At 53.8% G+C, this 20,362-nt stretch overlaps 2 protein-coding genes across 29 annotated transcripts in view; both read right to left on the bottom strand.

The window, feature by feature from the left end:
• EPB41L1 (erythrocyte membrane protein band 4.1 like 1) overlaps positions 1-20,362 on the bottom strand; it is a 176,660-nt gene that overhangs the window by 19,711 nt on the left and 136,587 nt on the right. For 11 of the 28 annotated variants that reach the window (XM_025001212.2, XM_025001216.2, XM_059892851.1 and 8 more), the window contains 7 exons: positions 18,901-18,998; positions 18,260-18,435; positions 16,831-16,979; positions 15,951-15,986; positions 13,352-13,534; positions 3,104-3,211; positions 1,613-2,023 (listed from right to left, as the gene is read on the bottom strand). In XM_025001212.2, the coding sequence (XP_024856980.1) occupies positions 1,613-2,023; positions 3,104-3,211; positions 13,352-13,534; positions 15,951-15,986; positions 16,831-16,979; positions 18,260-18,435; positions 18,901-18,998 (1,161 nt within the window). Of the gene's footprint in view, positions 1-1,612; positions 2,024-3,103; positions 3,212-5,116; positions 5,720-10,155; positions 10,261-13,351; positions 13,535-15,950; positions 15,987-16,830; positions 16,980-18,259; positions 18,436-18,900; positions 18,999-20,362 lie in introns of those variants that run through there. The other 17 variants (XM_025001221.2, XM_059892840.1, XM_025001223.2 and 14 more) reach the window with 13 other exon arrangements.
• Positions 3,218-5,103, bottom strand: LOC112441542 (uncharacterized). Its single transcript, XM_025001234.2, has one exon. The coding sequence runs from the start codon at positions 5,003-5,005 to the stop codon at positions 3,677-3,679; it is 1,329 nt and encodes a 442-aa protein (XP_024857002.1). The 5' UTR covers positions 5,006-5,103; the 3' UTR covers positions 3,218-3,676.

The raw sequence follows: 20,362 nt of genomic DNA, 5'->3' as shown, positions 1-20,362 counted from the left end.
CAGCCTTGGAAGGGAGCCAGACCCATCAGCAGCACCCAGACAGGCTGCCTGTGACCCTGCGACAATACAACCTCATGGTGGTCCAACCTCATGGTGGTCCGTGCTGGTTTTCAGGCTACCATTAAGAGAACATTCACTATTCAGTAAACATGCTCCTTGCTGGGTCTCACATCCAGCATCGTCGTGATATACACCGTCCTGAATGACTTCAGGGGTGATGCCACCACCTCCCAGCTGCTTTGTCTGTTCTTTAGAGCAAGAGTCACACACTTGGGGGTGCGGGGAAGGGGCAGGCAGCAGATGTAAACGAGTGAAGTGGGCTTGCTGAGGATGGGGATGAACTGGAGAGCACATGGGGTCCACTCAGGTTTGGTCTGAGTGACTGGATTATCTGATTTTTTAAAAGATATTAAAAAAAAAAAATCCTTGGATCTTGTAATCATCGTCCTGATTTTTAAACCAAGGTCAAAGAAAACACCCTGGGCAAACAGATTACAGCCTCTACTCTAGAAGTCTTATGTTAAAAGATTAGTATCTTCTGAGTCCTCCATTGAACCTAGTTCATGGCTATACACACAGCAGGTGCTAACATATGTGAATGAAAGAATGAATAAATAAATGAATGAATGAATGCCAGTTTTCATCAGGTTGGGAGGCTGGTAAGAGGGAACTCTTCTTTTAATAGATGGTTGTAACTTAGAGATCCAGCCACTCATTCAGTTAATCATTATTAGTGCTTGGTATGTGCAAGCTTAGTGGAGTTGCCACCTGGTAGGAACGCAGACCTGTAAGCCAGTAACCTGACAACTTGTAGTTATGATGGGAGTGGAAGCAAGCAGAGCAAGGGGGCTGAGCAGGGAACAACGCTTCTGCCCTGGGTAGTCAGGAAAGCATTCACTTGTTAAGCGACATGTGAACTCTGTTCTGGAACGTGACAAATTCGCAAGGCAGAGAAAGGGAGAAAAAACTTTCTCCAGAGGGTTCAGCACGGAGTGAAAAACCAGAATGGATGAGCTCCTATTTCAACGCCTGGAATGTGGGGGAAGGGAGAATGTGGTGGGAGGCAGCTGGGGCTGGAAGAGACGCAAAAGCAAAGGAATCGGGACCAAAGGTCCCCTGTAAGAAGCCCTGAGAGCAGAGAGGCCCAGACCCAGTCTGTCCCCGAGTCCCCTTCTGCAACGACGTTTCCTTTTCTCTAGGAGTTTCCACTGTTCCCCCAAGACCCCAGGCCCCAGGGAGAGGAGCCAGCGCAGGGATCAGAAACAAACATCTGGCTTTCAGAGCAGGGCGCCCCCATGAGTCCACAAGCACACAGTCTGCAGGTGCCATGCAACGCAGGCAGGGGGAGGAGTCGAGTCGGACCAGACTGCCTGTCGTCACGTGACCTCAGGCAAAAGATGGGGTCACGGGGTTAAAGTGCCCACGAGTGCACGTTAGGGGTAAACCGAGCTGCCGAACATGCGAGCACAGAACCATGCTGCTCTGCGGAGGGGCGGTCATGCAACACGGATCAGAGCTTCCGGCTGGCGGCTCAGTCTTCTCACGCGTGGCCCAGGGCCCTCTGAACATGCAGTGCCCGGCGGGCCCGGGTCCCGGTGACGCTCCACTGTACCTCGAACTGGGCCATATCCGGGGTGGAGCAGGCCCCATGGTCTGGGCTGTCCTCCAGGCCTCCGGACTCGTCATCCTGGCTGGGGCCCCGTTTGTTGAGATCCCGTGAGAACACCAGGCCCTCGGTTTCCGAGTCGCTCTTGTCTCGGTCAAGCTCAGGCAGGCTGCGGGAGAAGTCTTCGAAGGCGCTGCCGTGGTAGTCGCCGATGACCGTGAAGTCGACCTCGGCCTCCAGGCTGGACGTGGAGCTGACGGTGATGCTGGAGCACTTCCGCTCAATGGCCAGGTGGTTGTCCTTCAGGAACACGGCGTCCCTCTCCTGGTCTTGCTCCTCATCTCCCGTGTCACTCTCTGGGGCCCTGGGCCGTGGCGGTTTGACCTTCTCCTCGGAGCCCTCCCTCAGCCCTGCTCTCTATGGCCAGATAAAATCAGAGGAATGGTGGGGTGTGGGATGGGGGGAGAGAGAGAGAGAGAGAAAGAGAGAAATCAAGATGGTGAATGACAGAAGAAATCTTGGGGCAGCTGATGCCCCCAAATGGAAGAGCAGGTCAGGAAAAGAAAAACACCCCCGGAAAGGTTCTTTGACACCATAATAAGCTTAAAAAAAGAAAAAAAGAAAAGAAAACATACACACAGAAAATTTCTCAAGAGTGAGGACGCTCCTTTCCGAGGGTCTCTCGCTGATGGCAAAAGCAAGTACAAAGCAAACATCCTGCCAGTTGGGCCTGGACAGGAGGCTCCATCCAAGGTTTGGATCTGGGAGTTTATCAGAAGCGGCACTGCGCACGCGGCAGGGATGGGAGCCCGGACCCCAGGCCCATCCGTGCAGGCGGACATTGAGGAAACAGAAACCAAGGAGGGAGGCCCAGGGACTTGGGGACACCCAGGATGGGGAGGCAGAGAGGCTGGAGCCAAGAGCTTTGAGGAACAAAGAGGAAGCCAGCACGCTTTGTCAATTCCACTGAGTCTCGGTGGGCGGAGTCAGCGTCGTCTAGAGGGAGGAGCCACGGGGGTAATTCCTGGGAGCTGGGCGCTACAGCCCTCCACCCTGAGCTCTCTGAGAGGAGGTTCTGGTCAAATCAGTGCAATTGACAAGAGCAGGCCGAGAAAGTGCTGGAGGGGGACCAGCCACTCTTGTCTGACATACATACCTCTCAACTTGGCCTGTCAGGGATTAAACACCACACACACATTTTTGGCTGTTTTACGACATTCTTTTTTAAAAGACCAATCTAACATCCACCAAATATATTTTTTAAAGTACTTGGCTCCAGGTTCTAGAGACTCAGTAGGCTTAGAGATTCACTCGCGAGACAAGCCTCCATTCAGCCAGTTTCTGGAAGGTTGAGAGGTGTGAGGACACATTCCAGACAAGCCAGAGGTGAGCTGCCACAAGAGGCGCTGCCCGAGCAGGTGGGGGTGTGAAGGCCGCGAGGCACCCTGGCCAGGTGAAGGTGACCAGGTCATTAGGGCACCGAGGGGCTGCAGAGACCTGAGGGCCCGGGGGGCTGGTGAATCTCAGGTGCCCCCCCTTTCCTGGGGGGTTCGCCGCTAGGCTGGTGACCTGCGTCTCTTGCCTGACCGCATCTCCGGCTTTGTTCTGGATTAGAGAAGACAGTTAGTCTTAAGGAGGCAGAAAGGAACTTGGCACTGGGACCGAGTGGGAATCAGAAGCGAAAGATGGAAACCTCTGGACTGTCAGCTTCCCGCGGGCAGGAGCATCAGGGAAGGGAAGAGGATGAAGGAAGATCGCTGGCCAAGCCAAGCAAAACGGCAGGACCCAGCAGGTGGGGGCAGCAAGGCAAAGCGAGTGTGTAGTTTGCCGGAAGTGGTGCCACCTTCTCCACCCGGGCTGTGGGACCCTCCGGGCGCTGGGTCACACCAGAAGCCTAGGGTCTCTGTGGCTAATCTAACATGGGCCAAGCAGATGAACCCGTCATTCCGCCTGAGCCACACTCAGGCCCGTTTAGGGAAGAGAACTCATAGGGTTGGACAAGCAGCCTCTGGTTGCGGTAATGACGAGGGGCCCCGGAACCATGCTTCTACAGAGCTACGCGGCATGCGGTCAGCTCCCCGGCCAGGGGCGGCGGTGGGGGCGGGGGCTCACGTGGCCAGTTCCCCCAGGAGCTTCCTCCAGTGTGGTTTCACAGCCTGGATTGCTGGACACGAGCTCGACATCCTTGCGTCCTTCCCGAGGGAAGGATGTAGAGACGCCCTCCCGGAGGCGGCTGGGAGCCGGCGGCATCGTTGAAGGCTGTGTGACTGTGGGGACAGCCAAATCCCCCGGGGGCTGGAACTGGACACATCCCAGGTCGAAGCGCTTACTCCGCTGTTGCTCTGCCTGCCCCGTGGAGGCCTCTGAAGACAACTCGTGGGCAAAGGCCCTGGTTTCCCCCAGGCCTGTCCAGCGAGTTTCAGCTCCATGGGTCTCAAAGATGCGGATTTTGTTGGCCACGGAGGTCTTGCTGATATCTTCCAAGGAGCCCTCTTGACCCCCAGCCTGGAGAGAGGGCATCTCCCTGTGCTTCGCTGCAGGGAACACCAACCCCTCTGCCTCTTCAGAGATGATTCTGGGCTTCCTGCTGGCGACGGGAGGGGCCCTGCGCTCCCCTCCGTCCGTCGGGGTCACAGCCAGCCCGACTTGGTGCTTGGGCTCCGGGCTCTCTTTAGAAGGATGGGCATATTTGAGAAACACATGGGGCTGTTCTCCAAAGGGGTCCCTGAGCTGCACAGGCTCCCCTGCCCCATGAGGGGATGAGCTTGGAGAAGCTGCCTCTGGAGAAATCTGAGCCGCAGATGGAAGAGGGGAGGTCGGGAGCGGGGTGATCACTTCCATCTGAAGGAACGCTGGGACTTTGCTGTCCTCTGCTTCAGATTCTCCTGTCTGGGTGTGAACTGGTCCCCTCTCTTCGGGCAGGAAGTTACCTCTGTCCGGCCTGGCTGGCTTCCCGACGTCGCCAGGCGGGATGGCCCACGGAAGGGCAAAGACCTGGGGGTCTGGATGCATGGCCCCTCCTCTGTGAGGTGAGTGGTTCCGTTCTCCAGGGGGGCTTTTCTCAGCCTTTCCCATCAAATCTCCACTCTTGGGGGCCTCTTCCTCGGCAGCTTCTGAGGATAAGGCGTGGGCAGCCTCTCCTTCCACCCCACACTGAGCTGTGTCCCCATCCTCAGCGAACGTCAGCCCTGGAGAAGGTCCCTTTCCGAGCTGCTCAGCAAAGACCTCCAGGTCCTCTGGTCGGTGGTTCCTGGGGGACCCTGCCTCGTCCTCTGGGGAAGCTGAGGGGGCGACACCCCATGGTGCTTGTTCCCAGCAGCAGCAGAGCCCCACGGGCCTGAGGAGTCCAGCTCCAATCTTTCCGTGAACCCCTCCACCAGCTTCCGCCTGGTCTCCCATTCGGATGGGGCATCTAAGTGCTCTTCTCTCTCCTCCAGGGGTGGAGGGAGGACTTGATCTTCAGCATCTCTCTCTCCGCAGCTGAAGTAGAAGCTTCTCTCTGCGAAGGAAGTGTCGGTTTCATCACTTGAGTCGGCTCTGGCTTCTGTGTGGGCGGGGTCCAGAAGAAATGACCGGAGTCCTGCCGTGTCGGAGGCTGGAGAGGGCACATCCACCTCTGCGGGTTGGATGCCTGGGGCAGTGGGTCTTCTGCGAGCCTGGAACTCCTCCAGCTCCTGCCTCAGCTCTGCCAGGCCCTCCAGCTGATCATCGGAGGCCGGGGGTTTCCTGACCACTACCTCTGCAGCATCCACCCTGAACTGGGAGCCCTCCAGGGAGCCTTCCTGCTGGGGTGCAGCCTGGAGCCAGAGAAGCCCTTTCTGAGCATCCCCTGGCCCAGAGGGCTTCCTCCCACATGGACTCGAAGTCTTCAGGGCTTGCGATCATTCTTCCTGGTCGCTGTGCGTTTGTTCTTCTGGCTCCCACCTTTTCTTCTGTGGCCACTTCCACCTTGAACTTGTCCACCAGGATGTCTACCTTGGAGAGTCTGCCATCAGCAAGGATGCCGGCGAGGCTGGAGTCACTTCCTTCCTGCTGCGTGCCGGTCACTTTTAGGAGACTGAGCTCTTCTGGCCTAATGTACTCTCTCTCTATAAATACCCAGTGCTCTGAACCCTGCGTTTCAATTGGAGCAAGAGGAGTTAATATGAAATATCAGGCACCTGAAGAACGCGTCACTTTTTCCCTCTGCAAGAAGGGGCCAAGGTCAACTTGTCCCCAGAACTGGCAGGGCAGAGGAAGGCATGACAATGCTGGTCAGCCTCATCAAGGATCAAGGCTACACTTCCCATCAAGGCACCCAACCAATTATCTACTGATGTTATCTACCCCTCAACCACCACCCTAACTTGGTAAAATGGAGTGGGGGTCTCATACCCTCCCTGTGTTAACCAAGGGGAAATGGAGATCTGTCGATGGTCCAGGACTCTGTCTCTTTTAATAGTAAAACTGTCAGTGACAGAGGGGAAAGTAGCTTACATCACGTGGAACCTTTGAAGGCTAGAGCCAAAAGAACTCCTAAGACTTCCTCCAGTCCAGTTTTCTCTGCGTACTGAGAAATGGGGTAAACTGAGGCCTAGAGAAGGTCAGTGACTTACTCCAGGTCACGGTCAACTGATGGTACAGTCAGGAAAAGAATGCTTGATTTTTGATGCCTGAGAGCTTGGCCAACTTACAGCCAACAGAATATGGGTCCCAACTGTGGTCTAATGTCCAACTGAGGGGGAAGCACTGAGTTGAGTTTCACAGGCCACAGCCTGAAACCTTTTTGCAAGAGCTAATTGGAAGGAAAGAGATTAGAGTGAAAACTGCCACACGGCCAGATCTAGAGGTCAGTACCAGTCACCATAATGGTTTAAACAGTTTGAGTTCTGTGGGGTTCATTCCCCAAAAAACAAATACCAAGGCCTATTCTTAGAAATGACTTTCCTGGTAGCTCAGATGGTAATCTGCGTGCCATGCAGGAGACCCCAGTTCAATTTCTGGGTCGGGAAGATCCTCTGGAGAAAGGACAGTTCTTACTCCACTCTTGGGCTTCCCTGGTGGCTCAGTTGGTAAAGAATCTGCCTGCAGTACGGGAGACCTAGGTTCAGTCTTTGGGTTGGGAAGATCCCCTGGAGGAGGGCATAGCAACCCACTCCACTATTCTTGCCTGGAGACTCCCCATGGACAGAGAAGCCTGGTGGGCTGCAGTCCATGGAGTCACAAAGAGTTGGACATGACTGAGTGACTAAGCACACACATTCTTAGAGAATTCTAATGAAATTCACAGAAAGAATGGAAAAGGACTGACCAGAACACATCAGAGAAGAAAAACATCTAATGATCCAAGCATCATCATCAGTTAGAAGCACTGAGTGTCACAATCAACCATCAATGAGACAGCCTTCTGCCTTCCCTAGAGTTTCTCAAACAACACTTAAGGAGGGAAGGATGGACTTTTAGAATGGTTATAAAAAAAAAAACAGCAAGAAGGCTGGGAATTCCCTGATGGTCCAGTGGTTAGGACTTAGTGCTTTCACTGCCAGGGGCCTGAGTTTGATCCCTGGTTGGGGAACTAAGATCCTTCAAGCCAAGCAGTGTGACCGAAAAAAAAAAAAAAAAAGCAAGAAGGCCATTGGGATTTTAATCTTGCAACCACACAATACTTTCTTCACATGAAATCTTGATGGCAGTTCAGTATGTAACATGGATCCTGGACTGCCCTGTTGACATTGGAGGTCTGGGCTACCCTACTGCCCCAGAATGCCTCCCTCTTTTGAAACCACTGCTCTGACTCAAGCCCACAGGTGTGGAAACTGAGGCCTGGGGAAAGTAAGCACCATGCTCAAGGTCAAAGAGTGAGCCCGAGATAAAGGCAGGCCTAGAACCCAGTCTCTGACTCCACATCCTACGAAGAGCTCAATGGTAAGATGTGATGAAAATTGCTCCCAACAACAGAAGGGGGCAAGTTTCCATGAGCTTGTGCTCTGATGCGGGTGAGCATTTGGTGAGGAATCTGTCAGATGCCAGAAGATCTGAAGCATTCTGAAGGATCAAGGGAGCATGATCAACCCTCTGACCTCCACTCCCCAGATCCACTTTAGCAAAATCTCCATGACTTTCAGGGAATCAAACCTCATGAAAAGAATCTTGTCAACAGGAAAGAGAGAGACAAGGAATGGGGAGGGTCCAGATAAAGTCTGCATCAGTTTCTGAGATTTTTCTCCAGGTTGTAAAGCTTTCAGGACAACGGCACTTGAACGATCCCAGGGGGAAGAACTTTGAGAGCCTACAAAGCCTCCTTTCTCTTGTATTTGGGAAGCAGGCAGCTTTAGCCGCTCCCATTTCAGTGTGTACTGACATCAACAGCTTGGCAATCAATGATAGCCAAAGATAGTCCATGAGACCCCTTCTGGAGCATTCCTGCCCCAAGTCTAACTGGAAACTAGACCAGTTAGTCCATCCATCCCCTGCCTCCACCTTCTCTAAACTCCACGTGGAGCTTGGGTGTATCAGGGTCTCCAGGCCATGCCTCTGGTTTTCTAGAAACCAGAAGCTTAGGAACTAGGTTGAGTGGGGTGGGAGCTAGCACAGAACAAAAAGGTTCTGCAGGAAGAAAAAGGGAAACACGCCCTTGTATTTAGTTACTATGTGCCAGGCAATGTCAGCCCTATGGAGACAGTATTAAATTTAATCCAAATGGAGACCTGCGAGGCAGGTCCTGTTACCTTTAATTCAGAAGGGGAAACTGAGGCTCCCAGAGGGAAGAGAAAGCTCTGTTTATAACAAGTAAAATCCTGAAGAGAAAAAAAAGACTGAACAAAAAGAGGAAAGCTTTGGCCCTCTGACCAGATTCACGGGATGGACGATGTCAGAGAAGCCTCCCTAGCTCTTCTTTTTCAGTGTCTGCTCAGAGCGCCCCCTGCTGTCAGATGGGGCCACTGCAGCAAGACTGGCCCCTGAGACAGAAACAGGGACCTGGGAGCTGGGAGCCAGGGCAGTTACATTCCCACACAAGCCCACAGGAAGAAAATCTCCAGCCAGGATTTTGCTGACTCCAGTCTCTTCAGGGTCCACCTGGAGCTCTGGATCATATTTTGGGCCCTGCTCTTTACAGGAGATGCCCCCGCCCCAAGCAGAGGTCCACGACAAGGAACCCTCTAGAAACCAAAGTAGAAGCTGCTGAAGAAAGTGGGAGTTGGGGGTGTAAAAGGGATGCTCAACTCTGAAGGGTCTTCCTGGAGGAGGATGCAGACCAGATCTACAGGTGCCAGGGGGCAGAGCAGCTCACGGGCAGGTGACTCAGAAGGGCAGGTTATAATTCAATATGTAAACTTCCCAAAGGATGACTGAAGACAAAATGGGATACTGTTAAGAATGGTGAGAGCCCCGCCTTGTAGAAGAGGCTGGACAGACAATTTTGGGGATGCCGGTGAAGGATGCATGCTGTGCCTCAAACAAGGGCATTAGTGCTTGGCTCCACTCACATCTCTGTGTTCCAAGACATCACTGCTTCCCTAACCTTGGGATGCTGTTGATTCCTGTCCAACTTCTCTCAAGTGCTCCTGGTTTTGTTTTTATTTTTACATTGAGGAAAATTTCAGAATGGAACTGTGAGTTATGTTTTACCATTTATGTAGCTGACTCATCTCTCTCTTACGGCTCTTGGACACTTCTAGCAGTTACAAAATTTTCCTCTGGGAGTATAGCATACTACATGCCCTCATACACACTCTGCCAACAGAGAAGTGTTGGCTATCAGGGAGAAGGAAGTTTCGCCCAGACGATCAGTTGGTCTTCCTTTCCAACCCTGTCAGTCTACAAAGTCCCAGTAGAGAGGGATGATGCAACCCCCTGCCCTGGACCTGGAGTCCGTCTGGCTTCCAGGCAGGGGCACAAGAAGTTCTGAGAGCTCTTGGTCTGCTGTCGTCCTGAGCACAGAAGCAATGCCCTCCTAGTTTAGAATGCTTGCCTGAACAACATCCGTACAACCCCAAGGATGCTCTCTGGAGAAAGACACTCACTTCTACCTGCCTGGAGACCCTGATAGACCCAAGCTCCACGTGGAGTTTAGAGAAGGTGGAGGCAGGGGATGGATGGACTAACAAGCCACTGCTAGACTTCACTCAGGCCTCTGAGCAGAGACAAGACCTCAGGGCAAAAGCAGTTAGGTGCCGCGACCCCTGATCCCAAGCCTAGCAGTCAGAGTCTGCCTCCAGGTCACCTGCCTCAGTGGTGCTGGAGAGGTCATTTCTGCCTGCCCTTTTTAAGCCAAAGGTGACTCAGATTTCTGCCTGCCCTTTTTAAGCCAAAGGTGACTCAGACTACTCTGTCTCCCTTGAATGCTTTCAGTCCTGTCCTTCCTGAGAAACCACGGATGAGGGATGGGCTGGCCCTTTATGGATCCCTGGGAGGGGGCACACTCACTTGTCACAGCATGTGGATAACATGGGGTACCCACTGTTCCCACCTGCAGGACAGACCCTGGTCCAACCCCCTCAACCCAGAGAAAGGGCTTTCTTAAGACCATGAAGGTGGTTCTGGGTGGGCAGGGAGGTGGTGACAGTAACCTCAGGTGACGCTGCGAGGCTTTTCTGAGTGAACACTTCCAAGCCTATGGCCGTCCCAGGCTCAGGTGCCAAGTCCTGCTGAGAGGTGTCCAGGGTCCTCTGGGACTGCGGGGGAGGCCCAGGGCCGGAGGAGAGGGAAAGAGGGAGGAAGGGAAGGAGAGACAGAGAGGGAGAGAGAAAAAGCAGGAGAGACACACACACAGAGTCTGTGAATAGCCCAGCTTTGTAAACCCCGCATCCTTAGGTCATGAAGGAGCCATGTGGGGACCGTGGGGTGAGGTGGAAAGGAACTGCCCTTTGGAGGCCATTCAGGGGAGGGAGGCCCATGGTCAGCTGCCAGCCAGCACCGGACCTCGGGCCTTTCCCCATCACCTGCCACTCATTCGAGAGTCTGGAGTCCTGTACTGGGACTCTGAGCCAAGTCTTCCCTGGGTGTCTTTGAGGCAATGGTTCAATCCTGCAGTTGGGTTTCAGCCCCTTTTAAAAAATTATCTTTGGAACTTACTCTATAGCACATGGAATTCTGCTCCGTGTTTTGTGGCAGCCTGAATGGGAGGGGAGTTTGGGGGAGAATGGATACATGTATATGTATGGCTGAGTCCCTTCACTGTTCACCCTAAGCTGTCACAACACTGTTAACTGGCTATACTATAATACAAAACAGAAAGCTTTTGTAAAAAAGTTATCTTTGGAACAAAAACCTGGCTTTGGCAGATGGGAACTCTATACTATGGGGTCCCCATTTTGGTTTAAGTTCCTACCACTTTCCCACTGACCCAGAACGGGCCCCAGAGTATATGAGGAGCTACTAGGAGCTCTGAGTGACACCTGCAGATAGACCCAGAAAGCCCACGTCTGGACCAGGGATCCTAGTTACCGTCAGCCAATGGCCCCGTGACCGGCCAGCACTTTCCAGTTTACAAAGTGCTTTTTTATATCCATTAGGGCTTCCCTTGTGGCTTAGTTGGTAAAGAATCCACCTGCAATGTGGGAGACTTGGGTTCGATCCCTGGGTTGGGAAGACCCCTTGAAGAAGGAAAAGGCTACCCACTCCAGTATTCTGGCCTGGAGAATTCCATGGACAGTCCATGGGGTCGCAAAGAGTTGGACACGACTGAGCGACTTTCACTTTATACCCATTATTTCATTCAAACTTCCCAGCAGTGCTGTAGAGTGGCAATTTTGGTGCCCTTTTAGATGGGCTGACTAGGCAATGAGGCTCAGAGAGGTGATGTCACCGGCCCAAGGACACAGTCCAGTCCTGGGCTACAGCTCCTCCCATTTCCCAAATTTCCAAGGGCCTCTAAATGCCAGTGAGAGCTGTAAGCCAGTTAAATTGTCCATCGCTCCGAGGTTAGCTCCTGGACCAGACAAGGCACTATGCTTCTTACAGGGGCGGCGGGGTGGTGAGAGGTAGAAGAGACTCCACCTTCTAATAAGATGCACCTTCTAGCAGTTCCAGCTGTCACCAGCAGGTGGGGCACCCACCTCCTCAGAGGCACCTCTACTCTCCAGAGCCCTGTTCTGGGCTCAGCCTTCCCTTCTCAGCTGGAGTCCGACCCTTTCAGAAGCCTGAGCATCCACTTCTCCGACTTCAGGACTGAACAGAGGCCACCAGGGACAAGAGTCTCTCAGGGAAGTTAGGAGAGGGGCATGTAACCGGATCACTAGATCAGCCCCACAGCCCCATGCAGGGTCTTCAGCGTCCTTGACGGTGCCGGTGGGGACCACAGAAGCCCTCAGAGGGTGAAGACAGGTGCCCTCCTCCATGGCACCAGACTTAAAGGCCTCCAGAGCACCCGTGACTTTGTGAATCACCAACCAGGGGGCTCCTACAGCAGCCTCACTGGATGAGGCCCTCCGTCACCCTGCATGTCAAGGCCACAGGAGTACTGATTCAATCAAAGGCTCGCTTATTAGATCACAGCTGCGTCACCAATTTTCAAAGCATTAAAGGGCAGCACACGCACAACTGACTCTGTCCTGGTCTCCACATGGTTTGGTCTTGCTCCCAGGCAGCTGTGATTTAATAGCGAACACAATGGCCTGGGTCACAAGAAAATCAGATTCCGGCTCCTCTTCTAGCAGCTATGACACTGATTAAGTCCAAGGTCTTCCCCTTTCTGATTTTCTGTGCCCTGTGTGTAAGATGACCTTGGACCAAGTAGGTTTCCAGGGTCTTTCCCAAGTTTCAAAAGGATTCTGATTTGAAATTAACTTTCTGTCCCAAGGCTCTCCAGATGAAAGAAGTAACTCACACTGAGTATCTAGGTCCTCTGCCTGTCCCTCCCTGCTTTGTCTCATTGGCTGCTCACAACTGTCCTAGGAACTAGGGACTTTTATTATCTCTACTTAACGGCGGTTCAGAGAGGTTAAGTAGCAAGCCCAGAGTCAGCCAGCTAGGCAGGCAGCAGAGCCACTATATAAACCCACTCTAAGTCTAGACCTCAGATGCGTTTGAGATCAGTGAGCAGCAGCACTAGAGAGAAAACACCTGAGTGTCAACAGGGGGGAAAGAGTGCCAAGATGTGGCAGCGCTAAAAATAACGGTTTGGGATTATAAATACAGGAATTCTCAAGAGCCTATTTTTCTCTTTTCCCATTGAAAAAACACCCCGTGCTTTCTACTTTGACAGGCGTGTCAAGTGGGACCTTTTCTTGGAGCATCAAGAACAGCTCTGCCTTTCCTAAAGGACCTGGTCCCCTCTGGCGGGCTCTGAGGATCCTCCCAGGAAGGAACACCGCCCCCACCACCCAGCCGTGTTTTCACCACAGGCATAAAAAGGTGCGGTTACTGGACAGAGCAGCCAGGATTCTTAAAACTTAGGATATGTGTGAGGATTTCCTGGTTTAAATGATGACTCCACGGTTCTACCACCAAATATTCTGATTCAATAGGTCTGATGTGGGGCCCCAGAACCTGCATTTCTAACCAGCACCCTCTTCTCCATTATATTCTGGCTGATGGAAGGGAAATACTCCCAGCTACAGTCTTTAGAGCATTTCAAGGTGGTCCCTGAGGCCCAAGAGTCCAAGACAGCGTAAATTTGTCTTTCTTGGCTTAACCCACTGTGCCATTCCCATCACCACCTTATGCAGCAGTGGGCTGTGGAGGGGAGTGATAAGTCAGGACATGGCAACCTTCCCCACCATCTTTATCCAAGGCCCCAGTTGAGGGGCTCAGGGTGAGACCTACCTCATTGACTTTCTCAGGAGTGCCCTTGGGGGAGGGGGAGGCAGGCGAGGAGGGCAGCCGGCGTTCCCGCTCCCAGTCTCGATCCCGGTGGATCAGTTTGCTGTTGGGTTCCTTCAAGGTCCTCTTCAGCTCGTTGATGCTGGCCTGGTGCTTCAGTAAGACGTCCTCTGGCTTGTCTAAGAACTAGGGGTACACGGAGAGGACAGTCAGCTGTCAGAGGAACTGCTCCAAGAGAAGGATGCAAGGCGTGGGTGAAGATGGTGATGGTCCCCATCACCGCCCTCCATCAGCAAAGTGGGTCCCATCCATGGCCCCGCCTTACCCTCACAGCACTCCATAGCCAAGCAGAGCAAGGATGATAAGCCCCAACAGGTGCACAAACCACCCAAGATTAAACAGAAGAGCAAAGAGCACTCAAGATCAGACAGAAGGACAAAAAGCACTCAAGATCAAGAAGAGGAGACGTCTGGCCAAGTACCACCTTTTCTTCTCCCCAGACTGGCTCCTGGCCTCGGAGCACCTAGGTCAACTCAAATCCCACGGGTCTGGGTAAAGTTCTGTTTAGTTTCATAACGTGTGCCTTTCCTCTGGCTACTACTCCAAGCCACAGTGAGGATTCACCAACTCTGTTCACTGGGCTGCTCTGGTCATTCCCTGGATCCTGGTCCCCACTTCTGGCCAAGCCTTGGACCACTGTGTTTAAGTAGGATTCTCAGTCTAGGCCCCTCTTAGCCCAATGTGTGTCACTGCTCAGGCTCTGTAGGGCCCTTCTAAAGCCAGGGACATCCAGGAAAAAGCATCCTGCTTCCACGTCAGGGACTGGGGAGAGATGACGTTCAGCATTCTCTGCTGTGAGCCACTACCTTCCCCGACCACCCAGGATCTTCCAGATACCTTGTGGGCACCCACTCCTCAAGAGCAGACCAGGGTGAGACACAGCCAGATGGAGAAACTGGGGCTCCGTGAGGTGCTCAGGAAGACTACCGTTAGAGACCAGGAAGAAGGGAGGTAAGTCCCAAGGCTGGGCACAGGAACCAAGCCTGGTATAGCTGGAGTCAGAGGTGTGTCCTTATTAAACTGTCAGGTCAGAGCTCTGGCCAGTACAGCATGAGGTAGTAATCTGCCCTGAGTTCAAGCAAGGACCAGCCTTTGCAGAGAAGCCGGAAGTGGTCTGCCCACTTCTGGAGGCAGGGCAGGTGGGCTGGAAGCCCATGGACCCTTATCTGCAAAGCTGTTTGAGGATTCAGGACAAGAAACAGACAATCTTAGCTCATGATAAAGTCGTATCAGCAGTTCTGGAACTGCCTGGGAGGCAAGCTCGCCCTTGACAAGGCTAGACGCTTCCCCTGGGCTTATGTCTGACATCCAAGGATCCACCAGGACTGACTCTGAAGTCACTTCAGGAAAGAAACCAGTGCCACGGAGGCTCTGCTTCCCCTCCAGACATCTGTCTGTACCTCCTGTACCCCTTCCTGAGCAAAGCTGCCCCAGGACGACATCTGTCTGAGCAATCAAATCTGAGAGAGCGTGCACAGGATGGTGGGCTTGGGCCACCATGAACCCAAGACATGGCTGGTGACCTTCCATCCAGAAGCGGCAGCCCTGGCCCTATGGGCATGTGGTGCTCCCCCAGGCTGGAGGGAGCGGTGGATCCCCGAAGGCTAAGGGCCTGGGGAAACCTAATCTGAATGCCCTGTTGTGCAGACAGAGGGCTGGGGCCTGAGACAACTTTCCCGAGACCCTCAAAGAATCAGTGGCAGAACTGGGGCTGAAACCCAGATCTCAGGACCCCAGAAGCCAGACCCTTCTGATGCCCCAGCCTCTGATCTTTCCCTCAGCAGCCCAAGCATAGACCCACTTCTCTGGCAGTTAAGTTTCAAAGGAAGAGTTGGAGACTATGTGAAAGAAAGGAGGTATGGTTAACACAGGAGGAATAAGTTGAGAGAATCAAAAAATAGGAGGAAGAAGAGAAGGGGAGGGGGAGGGGGAGCGGGGAGCTTTCCTGGTGGAGCTGGAGCAGGGGCGGTCCCACCAGGGTGGTGGGAGGCGTGCCAGGGGTCTGAGAAGACAGATGTGCTCTGAGGCTCCACCCCCCATACCCCACCACCCACATCCGGTTGTCAATAGATACAAAAAGCAGTTTGGGGTGGGATGCAGCAGACACAGATGAGGTAGAGGCATGACGAGACAGTGGTGGACGAAGGGGAGTCTAAGGAAGGGTTTGGGACAGGGGTTGAGGGAAATGGGGGTGGAGATGAGCTCAGTAAAATCATGGAATCATGGATCACAAGAATCGGGGTGGCGACACAGCGGGGATGATCAGCAAGTGGGAAGCAAGCATGGGGTAGAGAGGCAGAGCATGAAGCTGGGGGAGGGAGGGATAGGGAGAGAGGGGAGCATGGCTGGTTGTTGAGGGGAGGGAGTCTATCCATGAGCTTAAGACAGGGAGGGAGTGATGGCGGGTGGCCTTGGGTGATGGAGAGAGATGGCTGGGAGTGGAGAAGAAGCTGAGATATGAGCCGGGATATGAGCCTGGGATGGACGGTGGTGACAAACGATGAATGGCTGGGTGGGTGGGGACAGGCACCCCTCGCAGTACCTCCTGTTTGTGTCTCGGCGTGGTTTCCTGCTCCGGCTAGCGGGACATGGGAGGAGGAAAGGAACCAGCAGGATCAGTAGAGCAAATGGATTAGAGACAACCGTTACCGCCCTGGTCTAGCAGGTAGCCCGGAGCACTGTGGGATGCTGGCTGGGCCGCCAGCAGGGCAGTGAGGTCGTCAGAAGGTGCGGGAAGCAGGGAGCCCAAGAAGGCCAAGAAGGGGTGGGAGGACCACAGGCAAAGCGGGCAGTTGCACTCAGCCGATGGGACGTAGGGGTTCTGGAAAGTCACGCTTCTTGCAGGCAGCGTGTTCAGGGGCCTGTGTTCCCGAGGTGCGTGATAGAAACACACTACACCCGTGTGTGCATGTGCCTGTGTGCGCACGCAGGCTGTCTGCACGTCTGGGTGCATAACCCTATGGGTGAGAGGGGGATACAACTATGAGTGAACACGTGTGAGTCTGAGGCCATGTTGGTGGGAGACGGGGGTGGCAGCAGGAGGTGTCACACTTGAACCTCACCCCATGGTCTGCAGGGACACCCCATCATGGGTGGAAGAAGGCTGTGCAGACCCAGATCAGAGGCAAAGGGGCAAATCAGGAGTGAGCAAGAGGAGGCCAGAGTCCACCAGGGGGCAGAGTGCCCCTCCGGGACAGCAGGGCCAAAGGAGGGGAAGGGTACAGGGTGGGCAGCATGCCCCACCCCACCTGGCAATTCCAGGTACGGAGCACGGCCCAAGGGCAAGGCCCTGTCCATGGCGCACCGCACAGCAGGCTGCTTGGCCACAGCGGGGGGTGCCTGAAGGTCAAGGCTGAGCCTAGACCCAGGATCAGCCTCTTGACCCCCCCAGGTCAGAGGAAACAAGAAAGCCAGCCTCGTACCTTTAGCTCCTTGATCTTGGTGGGGGTCTTGATCTCTCCCTCCTCAGCCTCGGACCGCCGCCCTCCAGACTCGCCGTCCTCCTCCCGCTTGTCGCCGTCTGGTCCTGCATCGTGGTTCTCACTGACGGAGGCTGGGCGAGAGAACTCTGCTGAAGTGGGCAGAGATGGCCGGGCAGCTGTGTGAGTCATCTCCTGAGTCATCTCCCAGGCGCAGGGACTGGGAGCCAGCCCACCACCTGCCCAGCCACGCCTGGAGTAGAGCAGACACTCAAACAGCCCCAGCACCCTGGGGATAAGGAGCCAGTGCCCCAAGGAGTGAGTGGGCTTTCCCAGGTCACGTGGATGGTGACTGAGTTGCCTCCAGCCCCAGCTCCTTTCCTGACTCTATAGCACTAGAGCCTGGCTTCAAATCTCAACTCCATCTCTTCTTGGCTGTGTGACCTTGGGTAAATTACACAACCTCTCTGGGCCTCAGTTGCTTCATCCACAAACAGTAGCTAATTCTGACAACTGAGAGGAGGAACAAATAAACTGATGTGTCTAAGAGAAGTGGCTAGCACTGAGTGAGCTAATTCGATCAGTGTTGGCTCACGAATGTTATTGTTTTGGGGGACTTCCCTGGTTTAGGCTCTGTGCTTCCAATGCAGGGGAGCTCAGATCTGCTTAACTCCCAAAGCCCCATGGGGCTCCTGAATCTCTCCTAAAAACTTGTGTGTATATCCTGGACAGTCCTGGGCCCTAAGGGGTGTTGATTTAGTAGGATCAGATCAAGGTCTAAGACTCCTCAAGTTCACAAGCTCACAGCTGGTTCTGGGGCTACATTTTGAGAAACCCTGGTCTGCTTCATACAAGGGCAACTGAGCTGCCTCCAGCCCCAGGTCCTTTCCCGATTCCACAGCTTTAGAACCTGGGTTCAAATCACAAATCCATCTCTTGTTGGCTGTGTGACCTTGAATAAATTACACAACCTCTCTGGGCCTCAGTACGGGCAATTCTCATTGATAGTAAGGGCCCTTATCAACTCAACAGAAATGGGGGCAGTGGAAAGTGCCCTGTGTTTAGATGTCCAGAGCCCAGTGGAACCAAAAAAATGATTGGGAATAACTCTGCCTCCGGTAGGACATCACCAGCTCCTCAGTGCAGTTACAATAAACCATTCCAGTATGGTGACAAGCTGTGAACAGCTCAGCTTCTTAGGAAGGGGGCCCAGAAAACCATACGGTGAACCAGGGACCCCAAAAGGCCACAGCTCAGGGAAGTTGTGGGAAGCCCAGAGAGCTGGCAGTGTCACATTCCAGCAGGAGAGGAACCCAGAGGCTGAACTAACCCACTGATGCAGGAGTGTTCCTGGGCCTCCAGGCCTGGTGCAAATCAAGTGTGATGTACCCTCCACACACCCCTCTCCCCCAACCTCCAGGGCGGGGCATACCTCCATCAAGGCTGCGGGACATGGTGTACCGTTTGCTAGAGGAACGTTCAAAAAAGGGCGCGGGCCGGTCGATGAGGGCGCTGGCCTGGCGCGTCTGTGCCTGGGTCCTCCCGCTATACCGGAACTTGGAGCCCATAACCAGGAAGCCTTTGGGTGGGGGCTCAGGGGACACGAGCCTGCAGGGGAGGGATGGAGGGGTGGAGGTAAGGAGGGAGGACCAGACCTGCAATGCCAAACCCAAGGCTGGACCACAGCTGGCCTTCCATCCTGCTGTCCCACCAGCTACGACAACTCTTATTGTTCAAATGCTCAGTCATGTCTGACTCTGTGACCCCATGGAAAGCAGCACACCAGGCTTCCCTATCCTTCCCCATCTCCAGAGTTTGTTCAAAGTCATGTCCACTGAGTTGATGATACCATCCAACCGTCTCATCCTCTGGCGCCCCCTTCTCCTCCTACAACTCTAAGTGGTCCAGAAGGGGAGAGGCTTGGGGAAAGAGGAGGAGGAGGAGGAGGAGGAGGAGGGTTTTCCTAGAGTCCCTCCTGGCTCCTTCTATGGACAGGACACAGACACTACCCACATCCACTCACACGGCCTCTAACTCAGCCCCAGTACCCACCCCGCCCAGGCGCAGGCTCACCGGAAGAACGTGTGGTGCTCGATGCAGACCTTCCACAGTCTCTTGGCTGACCGGTGATTCGGGAGCTTAAAGCCAATCGTGCTCTCAAACTGCTCGTACTGCAAAACCAGGGAGGGCAGGTCAGAAGGAGGGCCTGGGCCCATTCCGCCGCCAGTCCAGGCTTTCTGCACCTCTTCTCAGGCCTGTGTGACTCTGGCCTGCTTATTTATTTATACAAATATATATATAAACTATATATATATATATCTCATTTATTCATTCATTTAATCAATCAGGTGGGTTAAGCCCTTACTCTGTGACAGGTCCAGGGCTAAGCAGCAGAGACACCATGGTGACCAAACAGAAGATTCTCAGGGGTTGGGGGAGGGTAGGGGGATCGATAATAAGTGAGTACACAAGCTCATCTCAGACACTGACAAGGGCACAAAGGAAACGGACAGAGATGTGTGATGTGACAGAATGTCTGAGCAGGCCCGGGGGTCGGGTGCTACTTTAGAAGGGGTGATCAGGGACCTCCCTGATGGTCCAGTGGCTAAGACTCTGTGTTCCGCATGCAGGGGGCCCGGGTTTGATCCCTAGTCAGGGAACTAGATCCCACATGTGGTAATTAAAAGACTCCACATGTTGCTATGCAGAACGAAGATCCCACGTGCCACAGCTAAGACCCGGTGCAGCCAAATCAATACATAAATAGAAAGAAAGAAAGGGTTATCAGGGAACACTTTCTACACAGGGGATCTTGGAGCAGAGAGCTGGAGGATGGGAAAGGAGCCAAAGCTCTGTGAGAAGGAGGGGCGGAGGACTTCAGGAAGCGGGAACATCGATGCAAAAGGCTCAGACAGGTGAGAGTTTGCTTACTTAAAATAGAAGCCCCAAGCGGCTGGAGTGCCATTGGCGTGGGGTGGCAGGGCAGAGACATGTGCGAGAGGCAGGTGGGCAGAAGAGTTAGGACTTGAGTCCAAGCACCAAAGAGAGCCCTTGAAAGGTTCAAGTGAGGAGTGGGAGTGGGGTGGGTTTGGCCTGATCTGCTGGAAGGGACTCTTAAGCAGCTGTGAGGGAAAAGGCCTACCATGACCATGGAGGCTGGGGGACCAGTGGGAAGGACAGGGGAAGCGTGGAGGGGAAAGATGGTGGCCAGGGCAGTGGACAGGGGGCCAGAGGCAGAAGGGCTCGCCCTAATTCTAGAGTTAGAACAAAGTGGAGTTTGTGATGCATGGGATGTGGAGGGTGGAAGTATTCAAGTTTGCATGTGTGTGTGTACCTTCATATGTGTACACACTCGAGTACCCGTGTAAGCAAAACACGGGAACATGGACATGGTGCTGCTGTTACCTTAGTTGCTCAGTTATGTCTGACTCTCTGAGACCCTCTATGGACTGTAGCCCCACCAGGCTCCTCTGTCCATGGAATTTCCCAGGTAAGAATACTGGAGTGGGTTGCCATTTCCTTCTCCAGGGGATCT

The sequence above is a fragment of the Bos taurus genome, chromosome 13, assembly GCF_002263795.3.
Source record: "Bos taurus isolate L1 Dominette 01449 registration number 42190680 breed Hereford chromosome 13, ARS-UCD2.0, whole genome shotgun sequence".
Taxonomy (NCBI): domain Eukaryota; kingdom Metazoa; phylum Chordata; class Mammalia; order Artiodactyla; family Bovidae; genus Bos; species Bos taurus.
The sequence above is the reverse complement of the archived record's forward strand: the minus strand, read 5'-3'. Positions and strand labels throughout refer to the sequence as shown.

Excerpts from the sequence above, each read along its gene's own strand:
- LOC112441542 (XM_025001234.2), bottom strand. The coding sequence starts at position 5,005 with ATGGGAGACCAGGCGGAAGCTGGTGGAGGGGTTCACGGAAAGATTGGA.